Source organism: Puma concolor, chromosome D1 (assembly GCF_028749965.1).
Source record: "Puma concolor isolate L17-30 chromosome D1, mPumCon1.1.hap2, whole genome shotgun sequence".
In the NCBI taxonomy this organism is placed as follows: domain Eukaryota; kingdom Metazoa; phylum Chordata; class Mammalia; order Carnivora; family Felidae; genus Puma; species Puma concolor.
In genome coordinates, this window is record NC_141676.1 from 50,797,724 (window position 1) to 50,812,050 (window position 14,327).

Below are 14,327 nucleotides of genomic sequence, written 5' to 3' on the forward strand. Positions count from 1 at the left end.
GGACGGAGAACGGGCGCGCGGCGGCGGCGGCTCCGGCCCGGCCCGGGCAGCGGCTGCTCGCGCGGCTCCGGCGACCCCGCGGCGGACCGACGCGCCCCCGCCCCCGGGACGCGCACGCCCTCCCGCCCTCCCTGCCCGCGGGGCTAAGCTGCCGGCGCCGGTCCGCCCGCCCCCGTCCCCGGCCGCCGCTCGCGGGGCGCGGAGCCCGCGCGGGGCCGGCGGGAGCAGCGCAGGCGGACGGCCGCGGAGTCCGAGCCGCGCGCCCCTCCGCGTCCTCGGCCCACGCCGGGCTGGAGCCATCGCGGGACCATGGTGTTGGACCAGGAGGACGGTAGGTGCCCGGGGCCGAGGGCCGCGGCGGGCGCGGGGCGGGGGCGGCGGCGCGGGCCCTGCGGAGGCCACCCCGCTCGCCTCGCGGAGGCAGCGTCCCCCCGCGCCGGCCTCGGCCGGCTCGGGCCGCCTGGCCGCTTCCCGGAAGCGCGGCGCTGGGTGTGCGCGCGGGCGAGTGTGCCGGGGTGCCGGGCTCAGCCCCCGGGGTTTCTCAGCGGGGTTGGGAAGTCCCCCGGGCCGCCCCGGACTCGCCAGCCCCGCACGCTCTGGCCCGGAACTTTCTCTCTGGCTCCTGCCGCCTCGCAGACACAGGGAGCGCCTCTGCGACCCGCGCCGCGGGCTTCCCCGCAGTGCCCACTGCCCCCAGGTCTCCCAGGCTCCCTGGGTGGGTGTTTGCACGTCCCCCCTTCCGCACCCGACTGCGGAACGGCTCCCCCAGGGGGATGCCCTGAGAACCTACAGTCAAACCGGCATGCTCCTGGGGTCGCTCAGATCTGGAACTTCATAGCTGCGGGATGGGTGACATTGCTTCACCCCTGGCAGGGTTCCCCCAGCCAAGCGTGTCGGGAGGTGCTCTGCTGGCTAGGGTAGGGCTCCAGATCCAGAATATCAGGGGCGGCTTTACCTTGAAGCTAACGAAGTTTAAGCTTCATAGTCCTTCAGTGGTCATTTGGCGTTAGTAATCTTGTATTCCTTTTCTTAAAGAGCACCCCAGCCCCCAAACTGCATAAGTAAGCTTGGCTCTCAAAAAATCTGGATCCACCCCTGAGTCCAACTCACAGCTTTCCCATTGTAGCTGCCAGTCTGGCGGGAGCACGCACAGCCACGCTGCCACGCTGCCCCCATGGGATCATTCCCCAGGGGCTAGGGCAGTTCCTTAGTGCCTGGGAGATGAAGCTCTGAAGCGTGAGGCAGGAAAATTTGAGGCTGGGAGGCAGCTGCTGGTCTGCAGGGAAGGGTCTGGCTGCCTGGCCTTTCTCTCTGGCCTCACTAGTCCCTTGTCCCAGCCTACCATCTTACCCTGGGGTAATCAACTGTCCTGGTTTACCCAGAACCATCTGGTTTTAGCACTGAAAGCCCTGTATCCTAGAAACCCCTCAGTCCTGGGACAAACCAAGACAGTTGGTCAGCCTACATCCACAACCTTCTCAGTGCTGTTGTGCAGGGGTGGATTGGCCTTCATTAAGAGGGTGGGAGAGACCTGCTTTCTGGTGTGCAAAATTGGCTTAGGCTTCCACAAGGCCTAACAAATTATAACTGCAGCTTCCTAGAGGGGTTTCCAGAAACCAAAAGAGGAAAGTTTGTCAACTGTGTACTTCTCCACTCTAGCTGGTTGCAAATTCCTGTGTTTGGACTGCTTTTTAGGGGGCAGGGCAGGGCATCTGAACTTGGCCAATAGGCATCCTGATTGTGCTGCAAAATCTGTAGGGTCACTCTGTCCTGTCAGCTGTGGCGGCCACAGGGAAGGGGCCCTTCTCACTCCAAATACCTTTCTGAGCGCCACCTGTGAAGCCAGCTTGTAACCCCACCTTGGAGACAGCTGCACTGTGTTGGAAGCAGGGCCCTTGGGCTGAGGCACATCTGACAGCCTCCACTGAGTTCTGGAATATCTGGTCTGCCCAGGCCCTCAGGCAGAGAGTCTCCTCCACTGCTCACGCGCACACACGCGCGCGCACACACACACACACACCCCGACCCAGTGCACGAACCCTTCCTTAGGACTTTCATTCCAGGTGCAGTGACAAACTGCTAGGACCTGCCCAAAACTTTGAAAGGCAGCCAGTAGAAACCCCTTTCTCCTCACCATAACCTGGGGGTTAATCAACTGGTCTCCCTCTGCTGCCCTCAGAAGCATTTCAAGGACATCCTGGAACACTCTTGGCAATGTTGGCTTGAGAGTACATGCTCATCAGCTGTGGACTGTGTTGGATTCCCACTACCTCCCCCAAGGGATTGAGGATTCCACTCTGGTGTTGCAGGTGTGCCTCTGGACCTGGAGGCGGCTTAGGTGGGGGAGGCCTGGGCACAGGAGTTACCTGCACATCCAGCAATTCCCCATGCACCGAGAGGGTGGCTGGCTGCTGGATGAGGGTGAGGCTCATGTCTGACTATGTCAGCCCAGCAGGCCCCTTCCTGGCTAGAAGCTCAAGTCACCTAAACCTTACTCCAAGGCTTGCTGGGTAGCTCTATAAAGTGGGAAGGTCTCTGCAGAGGCCCTTCTCCAGATCACTGTGGAAGCTCAGTGCTGACAACAGAGCGTGCAGAGAGAGCTGTGTATGGACATGAGCAGCCCTTCACACACAGCACCGGTTTGCTGATCTATCCTACCTGCTTCTTTAGCTCAGCACCCCAGGCCTGCTCCAGTCCCTGAGTTGGGGCACAGGGCCCCTGACTCCCCAGAGGGATGCTGGTTGGGTGGCTGCTAATTGGGCACGTTGGAGTCTTGGGGGAGCTGTGTTGGGACAGAGTCACCAGCACACCACATGAACAAGAGTGGGAAAGTGCCTCCAGCTAGTCAAGTCCTGGTTTGTGGGTCAGGGCCAGACCCTGAGAGTGAGGAGAAGCGGGCCCTGGAACTGGAGAGTAAAGCCACGGCGTTGGTGGAGCGAATGCCTCCAGGTAGCACAGAGGCATCTACAGCAAGAACCTAGCCCTTGCTGGCCTGTCAGGCCCATTGCTTGTGACACTGTCTGGCCCCCAGCTCAGGCTGGGGTGAGGGGTTGTTACTAAATGGGCCAGTGGCAGCAGTGCCAAAGCCTCCCTCAGACCCTCGGGATATAGCTCTGGCTGCGGTGGCAGGGGAGAGATCAAGCTCGCAGTCCTGAGGGACAGTGAGGCTGAGCAAAATGATATATTTAACATCAAATATACTCAAGGACTATTAGGATTAAGTATTCAAGATGAAGGGGAAAGTGAAACCCTCGGAGCTGTGGATGAGGCATCTCATTAGAAGCAGCCTCTTCTGTTTTCTCAAAGCCTGACTTCCCTGCCTAGGATGGAGGAAGATGGGCCTCTGTACTGCTCCCGCATTCCCCACCCCGGTCAAGCACCTTGCATTGCGGTCTGCCAAGGCTTAAGGGGCACAGCCTGGCCTCCAGGTCTCATTTATACCCAATGGGTCCCCCCACTGTTGGGGCGCCACAGTTTACAAAGCACATTCACATGCATTAACTCATCCCCACAGCAACGTGGGATAGCAGAACATGTCTCCCACTACACAAACAGGGAAACTGAGGCCCAGATAAAGTGATTTTCTAAGATCCACCATTTGCAATAGGCAGAGATGGGATGAAATCCCAACTGGCAGTCCTTTGATCCTCCAGGGACTTCGGCTTCCTTCTCCTTGCCTGGGTCTAGTCCTCAGAAGTGTCTGCCAGGGATGAGCCTCTGACACATCTATCCGAAGCCATCTTTGGGTTAGAAAAAAATCCGTTAAGATTTCCATCCCCTCCTGGAATTTGGTACTGTCGAGACAAAAAAAAACCAAAAAAACAAAAAAAAAACCCTCTTGGTATTTAAGAGTGGCCTTCCTAGAGTAGGCAGTCTGGACACTAGCAGAGAAGAAGGGTTCCGGAGAGAGGAGATGGGCACTGTATTCCCTCCTGCCTCGTGAATTACAGAGGAAGAATTTTCAATTCCTAAATAGCAGGAATCTTTTGTTCACTGCTGTATCACCAGTGTCTTATAATAATACATGCTCAATAAATAGTTGTGCAATGAGAAAAACCTTCAAGGCCGTGCTGCGCTTGTTCAGAGAGAAGCCGAGACAGGATACCACTTCCTATGGAATTAGGATGCTCTTGCTGGTAGGGGAGGGGGGTGCTGGGGTCAGGGGGGTGCCCTAAGACTCAAAGTGGGAGAATTTGTACCCTGCAGAGGGTTAACTTTGCCAAAAATCCAGGAAGCAACCAGAAGCCTCTGGCAGAGCAGGTAGGAAGCGAGGGCACGAGGTCAGAGAAAGATCTGCCCGGGGCAGAAACCAAGGCTGAGGGGGTGTGAGTGACAGACAAGAGTGGTACACCTGACCAAGGGTCTGGGATGAGGACCCTGGGTGCTGCGCGGAGCCACGCGCCGAGCTGGGGCCGAGCTACCTCCAGGTGGCGCTGCGGAGCCGGGCACCCGCGCGTCTCCACTCCCCATTAACCCAGGAGGGAGGGGGGCCTCGGGAAATGTGTGCATTTATTCAGTAGCAGGAGTGCAAACCTCATACATTGAGGGAGAAAGGCAGCGGGAGACGGCCGCCGAGATTCCCCCATCTCTTTGAATATAATTTTAGATTGAGATTCAGATTAAATCCGAGGGGAAAACACTTTATGAGGCTGAAAGCTGTGTCGTTGCCAGAGCCAGGGTTATGAGCTATCAAATGCAATTACATTAAGACAGATTATACTGGGCAAATTGAGCCATTTAGAAGGTGAGAATCAAAGAAACGGCTCTGATCCTCTCTTCCCTGTTCTCTCTCCCTCTCCCCCCCTCTTTAAATTGCAGTTCGTAGTTCCTTGCAATTCTGAGGCACAAAAGTAGGTGAGACTGCTTTTGTATCTGCGAAGTGCTTCACTCCTGAATGTAATTCTAGCTGAGTGCAATCTAGGTTAAGAGCCGGACAAGCGGGTAATTAGAGCCCGCTCGCTGCCCGAGGACCGGCCGCCCCGCCGAAGCGCGCCCGGAGTCGGCGCACTTCTCCCGGCCGAGCCGAGCTGCGGCTGGACACGGAGCGCCCGAGATGATGGTGCTGGACAAGGAGGACGGTAGGTGGCGGGCGGGGGGCCGACGCCCCGCACCCCTTGGCCCCCCGCCGCGGCGCGCGGGAGCACACGCCGGGACGCTGGCTCACACACGCCGGGCGGTGCAGGGCTTCCCGGGCGGGCGGCGCGCGGGGGGAGAGGGGCGGGGGCGGCCAGGTGGGGCCGGGGGAGGGGTGAGTGAGCCCGGGGCGGGCGGGCTGTGCGCCGGCCGCGTGCTGCTCTGCGGGGCCGCGTGCAGGCTCGGGTCCCCTCGGATCTCGGCGCAGTGGCGCTCCGCGCGCGGCGTTTCGTCTTTGCGGCCGCTCCTCTCACCGCAGCCATCGCCCTCGCGCCGGCCGCATAACCCGAGAGGGGAGAAGCGGCGGGCAAATCAGGGGCTTCGGGAGAATCGGACGCCAGAGCTTGCGGCCAGCGGGCGCGCGGGAAGACCCTGCTTGCCCCTGGGTGCCCGGCGGGCGAAGGGAAGGCCGGCTGGACCCTCGGGGAGACAGACGTCTCAAGTAGTGGCCCACTGTCTCCCCATCCCCGGGCGCGGAGGCGGGAGTTTGGCCCAGAGGAAGCAAGTGTCCCGCCACCGGCCAGTAGCACTCTTGCAGGAGCGGCCCGCAACAGTGCCATGACCTGCTGTGGTCGAGAGTCCCAGTGCGCCCTAGAGGTCAGAACAGAGGGGGCCAGGGTTGCTGGAAGCCTCTAGAAGGTGGTCCCACATACCCCAAAGCCTTCCTGACTGGTAGTGCCCTGCAGTGTGTGTCCTGGTATGTTTAGGAGAGGTTGGAGAACCCGTTGCGCTTGAGGGTAAAACCAAGCGGGTGCCCTGTGACCCAAACAGAGTACCCAGTGTCCAAAGAGTAGCAGTTCCCCGGCTGGCCCAGGCCCCCCTGCCCTATAGGTGAGGGTTGCCTGGTGTGTTGGTGTTGTAGGGAGATTAGTATGTAATTTTTGGCACCCCTGCTGTCACCTGACTTATGGTAAGGAACTGAGAAGGTGGCTTTGCTATGTGTCAGCAGGAATCCTCTTTGATTGACCATGGTGGCCATTCTCTGACCTTCTGCTAGTGAGTCTTTACTGGCCTGGGCCCTCTGCCCACCAGGTCAGTGGTGGTGTTGACATGGTCACTTAGTAAAAATTCCAAGTTCAGTGACTTGCTCAAGGTCACACTCACACAGGGTGTGCCCTTTGCTGCTACCACATGCTGATGCTCCTAGCCTCCCCACCGCCTCTAAGACCTTCATCAGGGAGGGGCATTTAAAGGGTCTGGTCTGGGAGTCGCGTGTGGAGGAGCCTTGTGGCCAATAAGCCCACGAAGGCTATTTCTCAGCATGTATGTAGTAAGAGAGGCAAGGGGGAACTAAGTGTTTCTGGCCAAAAGAATGTATTTGCCAGGGTCTGGCTGGGATGGATGTAACCTCCATCTCTAGTATGCTCTACTTCTCTCCAGGATCCCCATGTGGGCCGTCATAGGACTAGGCTTCTACAGGTCTGTGTAACGAAACGGAGAAGGGACCCGGTCAGGGCAGGCCAGGAGGGAGGAGGCTTTTTGTCGTGTCCATATCTAGCCTTCACTTTCCCTCTTGGTAAAATGAGGGGCTTGCAGAAGATAGTGCAGAGGATCATTCCTTGGTGTCTGGAGGTACTCTCATGATGGAAAGCATGTGGAAATCAAGGTATGTCTTCAGCCATGGTTATTTGGCATGCTTGGCTCCTCAGGCCCAAGCCAGAAATTGAAAACACCCAGGCCCTATCCTTGGGAGGGCTTAGGGAGATTGTTCTCGTGGGACAAGATGACCTCCACCACTGCCACCTAGGTAGTGCCCTGTGCAGGCATCCCAGATTTCCTTTGAGCTCTGTGATACTCAAGATTTTCAGATGAGCCCTGAATGGGAATAGATATCTGGAGGTCATTTTAGCCAGTCTCCTGCCTCCAGACTGCAGTGCACCTCAACCACCTTGGGCATATGTGTTTCCCCTAGTCTCCACCAGATCTGCAGAGGGGAGCTCAGGATGCCCCTTGGTCCCCTTCTCTGTCCAGTCTAAGCAGTGTGGTGCCCACTACAGTTCATACCACTGAGCTCTGGGGGCCCATAACAGCACAAGGAAAGTAGACAGCTGGGGCCCTGAGGAGCCATTTGATTCTTGTCCTGCCCAGCCCAGAGGTGTCCTCCAAAAGCAATCTTCCTGCTCGTAAATCTCCCCTCCACTTCATATTAGAGTCTGGCCTCCTCCAATTCCAAGAACCCCTGCGGGTGGCACCGTCAGTAGGGGAAGGGAGAAAGACTCTAGATCCGCTCACCTGCCCCTCTGTGCCTGCTGCCTAATTTCTTCCTGGCACTTACCCCTTTCAGCAGGTGGCCCTGTGAGCTGGGTGGCAGCACTGGCCCCCAGGGCCCCCAAGAAGCATGTCCCTCAGGGATGCAGCACTGCACCCTTTGTCTGGCTGCAGCAGGGACTCGGGCCCTTATTAACCACCCCCAATGCCTTTTCTCCACCTGACAGCATCTTGTTGGAAGGGGCTGGGGCTCCTCTGGTTGAAGTCAGGTCTGCCAGCTACCGAGGACCAAAGCTCTTGCTCTGCTGGGCTGCGGGGCTTTCATGTTGCACTTCTGAAAGATAATAAAATATCAATCGCTTTGCCGTAGCAACGGGTTTAAGAGACTTTCTGAACTATTGAATCGTCAGAAAAAAAAAATTTTTTTTTTTTTTTTTTTGCTTTTAAGCACAGTGCATTATTAATAAAGTAATCCATTAGGTCGAGCAGTGAAGGGCCACCACAGAGAGGAAAGATCTGTTTTGCAAATGGTTAAACTTCTGGTTTTAAGATTAATTGCTTTCATTTGGATGCTTGCTCTTGGCCTAGCCATCTCCACTTTACTGGAACTCAGGGTCCAGGCTTTCTAAATGCCGTCGGGCCTGCCTGTCAGCAAAGGAAGCCCTGCTCCAACTTTCCCGGAGAAACAGCCCTTCTTTCCCTGGCACCTGTGCCTGAGCTGGCACTAGGCTGCGGGCCTTCTGGAGAGGCTTGCAATCTAGGAGAGCAAAGGGAGCTCTGAGCACAGAGAGCCAGATTAGCCCTCAGGCCATTGGAGAAGAGACCCTTGAGTAGAGGCAGGCAGCAGAGGGTCCAGCAGCCCCAGGAGCAGTGAGAGCCTTGGATTGTGGGGGACTGGGCAGGAGAGGATGCAGAGGGCACCCTCTCAGGGGTGTTGGACCAAGTACATGCTAGAGAAGGGCAGGTAAGCTGCCTCTGCAAAGGCCCAGCCAGAAGACTGGAGTGACCACAGGGCACAGCAGGCAAATTGGAGAACTAAACACCAGACATGATCCTTAGAGCATTTTTAATAAGTGAAATTGCCTAAGGACAGCGGAGCTGGACTGAGGAGGGCCAGACAGCGAGTCTTCAATTGTTAATGACCACTATGAGTGTGACCTCCACAGTGGACCTGGTTGATCCACCAGGGCAGTCTCTTGGCTATTCTTGGGTACTGACCAGCTTTTGCTCAGCCATTGGCAAGGCCTCCTGGGATAGCCCATCATGCTCTGGACTGAGAAGAGTCCTTGGGGGTCTCTTCTAGCAGAGTGTGGCCAGGACCTTCCTGGTCCCAGAGATGGAGGCAGGGAGTGGGCCCTGGTGCTGTTCCATGCCAGAGACCCCAGTGGGTCAGCAGGAAGTCAGAGTCCAGGAGATACTGGTGCCTACTGAGGACTGGTAAAGGCCTTGTGAGGCCAGTAGCATGGGGCCCAGGCCTGACACTTGCCTGGTGCCTAGAAGAGAAGGGTCTCCATCTGTAGCTCCCATGCCAGCTCCGGCCGCAGCTACCTCCTCGCTGCTGAAAACAAGGCTTCACAGATCTTGAGCAGCATGTACAGCTGCTTACCCTTCCTGCCCCAATTCAGCCAGGCAGAGAGCCTGTAAAGATGGGTCTCCCTCACCCCCTCCCAGAGCCTTGGGTAAAGAAGCAGGTGCATTTCTCTGTTCCCTGCTCTTCCGTTCATTTGCCCACATGGAGCACTAAGGGGGGGGGGGGGTGGGGGACAGGGAAACAACATAAATTGGTCTGTCGTCCAGAATCCATGTCTCGCTAATGTACCCAGATTAACTCAACTGTAAATTGTCTCCTTGGATGGCAGTGTCTTGCTAAAAGTTTCCCATATGATTCATGATTTGGATTGCTTTTAACGGCTATTGGCTAAGCAAGCCGGTGACTGTACAAGGTGATGCAATTGGCATTAGTGAGGGGAGGCACGGGAGCGTGTAATGCAGTCAATACTGCATTAACTACTGATGCCCAATTACAGGGAGTGGGAGAGAGCCTTTCAGGAGCATTAGGACTGGGGGAAGCTGAGATCACTGGCCGCTGCTCGCCTAAAAGCTTCACCCTTTGCGTGCCGGGGCTTGGCGCTGACGTAGCCGCTCACTTGGCCTCTGTCGCTGCAGGAGCTGCCTGTCTCTCTTACGGTCTCTCTCTCTCCCTTTCTGAACATGTCCCACAAAGATGCTTTTAGCACATGGAAGTGCGCATTTTCCTAGAACCTGGGCCTGCCTTTCATCCCTCAGAGAATTGATTCCCCACCCCAGCCAGTGTCCCAGAGTCAGACCAGGTGGCTGCCCCACCCACTTCCATTTAAGGAGCCTCCCAGCAGGCCCCATTTGTGAGCAGGACCAAGAGGAGATCTATTTTGGTCTCTCTCCCTTGGAACAGATGAATGATTGCCAGCAAGCATTGGCGGCTACCCCTCTGTGGTCGTGGGCAGAGGAACATGAGGTTCGGCCTCAGAGCAGTGGGCCGCGGGCACCTGGCTGCCAGAGTTGAGAAGTGGCCATGGTTGGACAGACCAGGCCTTCTCTGAGCAGGAGACGGAGCTGGAGAGCCTCCCAGGGACACGACCCAAGCCATGTTGGGGTCCCCACCAAATGCGGGCCCCCTCCAGAGCTATATCCACCCAGGGCAGACCTGCCCATAAGTAGCCAGCAGGCCAAGGCTCTTGTTCAGATCCACCTCCAGGGACCAGAGGAACTCCTTATCAGGGGTGCTAGGAGATTGGAAGGAGTTAGGGAGGAAGGTAGAGGAAAAGGGCACTGGTTCCCCAGTGTGCCAGGCACCACTGGGCTCATTGCTGCCTCCACCATTCTGCTAAGCTGTGCAGGTCCAACGTGCCCACTGTGGTTTTGTGTTCCATGCCCACCTGATGTTGAGGTTGCTTTGCCTCCATACCATCTCATCTCCACAACGAGAACAACCATGTCTAAATGGTTGGGTTGTTAATGAGGATTAAATAAGATAATATCCGTGTATACGTTTGATAAACCAGGAGGCCTCATGCCTGTGGGAAGTGTTCTCCACACAGCTGGAGTATGATCAAATAATCTGGCACCCAATTTGGTGCCTTGTTCACTCACTCTCCCTCTTCCAGTTTACCCATCATGGCCATTGATCACTGCCATCCAGGAGGCAGGCTGTCTTCACTACTTACCACTGTCCAGATCTCCAAGGCAGGTAGCATTGTAGGAAGAAGCCTTCAAGACCACTCTTTGCAAGCCCATCCACTTATAGGGGGACGGTTGAGGAAAATGGGCAGGAGAGTTGCCCAGGGTTCTGTAGGGAGCGCAGAGCTTCAGCACCTTTCTGAGCTCTGTGCCCAGCTTCCATGACCTCTGACCCTCTCTCCAAGGCATGATGAGGTGGTAGAAAACTCTGACTAGGCGAGACATCAGCTATACCGGCACCGGGTGCCTGAGCATCCCAGTCGTGGCCCCAGCCAGCCTGCCGACAGCCCACAGGACACGATTCTGTCCTCAAATGGAAGTCCTCCTGGCATGTGCTGATGGGCTCTAACCTGGCCTGGGCCTTCATGGACCAGAGCACCCCAAAGGTGCATATGGCATGTACCCCATCCTACCTGCCCTGTCTATAATTGAAGGACACGGAGGCATGCAGGACATCCTCCCACCCTCACGTTTAAGTCTTCATGGTATTGCTAGGGTGAGTTTTCCTGACAGGTCTGCACTCAGGATAGGACCACACCAGTGGAGCCAACTTGCACTGGCCTACACATCTCTTCCCAACTCTGAGTTCTGTGGCATCAGGTTGATAGCTTGAAATCAGCCATGGTGGGAGTACTAACACCGTGGAAATCGGCAAACCATACAAATAAGGGCTTTTTCTCAGAGAGCCAATTGTTAAGTATTTATCAGCACACCCCTGGATTGCATTCATCGGGGGCTCTGGACCCACCTGTTTCTTTTCTGCCACTGCCATTCTTCCATCCCACCTAGCATCCTTCTCCTGGTTCTTGCTACAACCAGGAACCCAGCCTCTGCTATCCTGACATGATGCCTGAGACCCTCTGCCACGCTAGCTATCCAATGCGGGGCTAACGTATTCGCTCTGCTTTTGTGTTGCAGGCGGACTCCGGCATGTACCACTGTGTTCTTGTTCATGTTGTTCCCCTCGCCTGGCATGCCCTTTCCCCTGTAGATGACCTTGCAGGAGCCTGCAGGTGGTCAGAGCCTCTTACAGACCATTCCAAGCCATGCTCAGAGTCGCATCCACCCTACCTAGCAACAAGCTGGTCTCTTGTTGGAGTGTGTTCATTTTGTGTTTTGTCTAAGGCAGGAGTCCACGGTGGCTGACACAACTTGAGGCAAATTAAAGGCAGGTGATGTGACAGGAGTGAGCAGGCTGGTCTAGGTTGCAGGGACAGATGCCTCAGAGTGCAGACCTGCCGGGTCAGAGTGGGTCACTGGCTCCTAACTCCTGCCTCTTCCCAACTGAGCTGTCTTGAGTGGCCTGCTGTCTTCGAGTACAGCCTGATTCAGGAGACCTGTGTGCTAGGTCCCAGCTGACTGCTATGTGACTTCAGACAATTTACTGGGCTTCAGTTTTCATGTCTCTAGAATGGGAACGATAACGTCCACGTACACACTTGATAAACCAGGAAGCCTCATGCCTCTGGAGCAACATTGCTTTGTGCAGAGCTTACAGTCTGATCTCTTTGGCTGCAGCTTCTCAGTCTTCAGGAGTCATAGAAACACACTTGCTATTGTTTTACTGAACCCTTACTTGAAAGTGAGGCATTGTGCACTGTGTGTGTGTTAGTAAGTCATTGCTGCGTAACCAACCACCCCCAACTCAGAGGTTCAAAACAACAAGTATCCATTTGGCTCTTGAATCTGTAGGTCAGTGATTTGGGCTGGGCTTGGCTGAGCAGTTTCTCGGGTCTCAACTGAACTCTCTCATGCCTGGCAGATGGCCGATCCACTGGACACCAGGGATACAAGTCCCTCATCATCCAGCAAGCCCTTCCAGCCTGTTTTCATGGCAGAGACAGGTCAGGAGGTAGAGTGGAAGTCTACAAGGTTTCTTGAGGCCAAGGTTTGGTTCCGACAGGTTTCGCTTTTGCCACATTCTGTCGGCCAAAATAAATCACAAGGCCAGCCCAAGTTCAGGGACTGGGTTGGGGTGGTCAGATTCTGCCCTTAAAGGAAAGAGGTAGAGACTCACATTACAAAGGGTGTGCATACATACCAGCAGGAGGAGTAGAGAATTGGGGTCATTTCTGTACTCAGTCCACCAAAGCATCTCCCACGTAAGATCTCACATAATACCCTGAACCACCCTAGAAAGAGCTGCTCGTATTATCCTCATTTCACAGATGAGAAAACCGCCATCCAAAAAGGCTGTGTAGCTGGTCGCAGGTCCCCCACCTGCAAGTGCCTGAGTTCAGGCCATCTGACTACAGAGTGTGCCATCCTTCTCTGCGCTCGGCTCCCTCCCTGTTCCAACTGACAGACTTGGAGCTGGGGGAGAAGGACACCCAGGGAGGGTTCAGAGGGGGGAAGAGGTGGAGCCAGCTGGTGTTCCAGCCAGCCAGGATGCCTGGGGACAAGGTGAGGGAAGCTGGCTGTCTGGGTGGTTTTTTGGGGCTGCCATTGGAGGCGGCAAGCCTGGAGGGGAACCACAATGAGGTCAGCCCCCCTCTGGCTTCTCTGGCTTTTCCACTCTGCCCTGCAGTGCCCCTGGATGGTTGGAAGGGGTGAGAAGCTCCGTGGTTACCAGGGCTGACTCCAGCCTGGGCGTGTATGCAGATGCAGTCAGGCAGGAATCAATTCATTGGTTAGCCCTTCACCTCAAAACGGGGCGGTAAGTGGGCTGGTGAGAGGCCTGTGTACATTCATAAACCAGCTGATTGAAAAGCAATATTTCAGATAAATACAAGCCAGCGATCTATCAGTGGTTGTAATAAAACCCAGGCTTCAGGCTGTGATTTTATTTTGAAATAATAAGAATTGCTTGATTCTTTTTACTTGAGTTACCATGGTAATTCCGGCGTGGAGCAGTGTTATATTGATTTAGAAAGTGGACAGTAATATTTCTTTTGTGTTATTCTGTTTCTAGGCCTTGATTTCTAATTTCCACTTGGAGATTACTTTTATAAATTTCTTAAGTCCTTCCACTTTTTTTCCTCTCACAGTATAATTTTCCTCTCACACGCCACTATGTTCTGAGCTTATTGGTTTGCTCTTATTTTAAATTAAACTTGCTGGTTTCAAATATTGAAATGACATCTTTGTCTGTGTCTGTACTTTGGTTTAGCAAAATATTACAGTCTGACGCTTTCTGCTTAATAATTTAAGGGAGGCATTCTGTCGGCCCTCACTGGGTGCTGATAACTTATGACTCAACCAGCGCAGGCCTTAAACTCCTGACATTTTAATATTGTGTGGCGGGAGCAGCCACCCCTCCGCTCTGAGTCTCAGTGGAGAAAACCTGTGTGGCACCCCAGAAGGGAGGTTTAATAACTCAGCCTCACCCGTTAGTGTGATGACTTGATAGAGAGGGGACGGAGACCCAGTCTTCCCACGTAAGTGGCCGCCGCTCGGGCCCAAGCACCTGCTTTGTCCTGTCTCTCCCTTCCCTGAATCTTTACAAGGCCCAATTCCTGATCCCTGGTGTCTGGGAAGGACTATGCGGGGGACTGCCTGCGGGTGCCATCCGGATGCTGGAGCGCCCTGTTTCTCAGCTTTCCCTTTTGTAAAGCAAGGGGAGCTCACGTGGGCTTTGAGTCACACAGACTGGGTTCAGATCCTGCCTCTGCCGTGTGGTGATTCTGAATGATAAATGGTAATCGTAATTCCGACTCATCAAACAGGTGTGATTAAGACCGTCTGCTAGGTCCGTCGAGGCTTCAGTTGGCCAGGCTCCTGATGGTCTTGTAGATGACTGGTACGGTTCCCTAGCCTTCCTTAGGTTTTAG

The 14,327-nt window shown here is 55.3% G+C and overlaps 1 protein-coding gene across 2 annotated transcripts in view; it reads left to right on the top strand.

Annotated features, from left to right (window-relative positions):
- The first annotated feature begins 214 nt into the window (after nt 1-214).
- Nucleotides 215-14,327, top strand: part of LMO1 (LIM domain only 1) — a 41,320-nt gene continuing 27,207 nt past the window's right edge. Inside the window, exons 1-2 of one of the 2 annotated variants that reach the window (XM_086678049.1) lie at nt 216-331; nt 4,819-5,078. In XM_086678049.1, the coding sequence (XP_086534175.1) occupies nt 5,054-5,078 (25 nt within the window). In that variant the 5' untranslated portion in view covers nt 216-331; nt 4,819-5,053. Of the gene's footprint in view, nt 332-4,818; nt 5,079-14,327 lie in introns of both variants that reach the window. The other variant, XM_086678050.1, reaches the window with a different exon arrangement.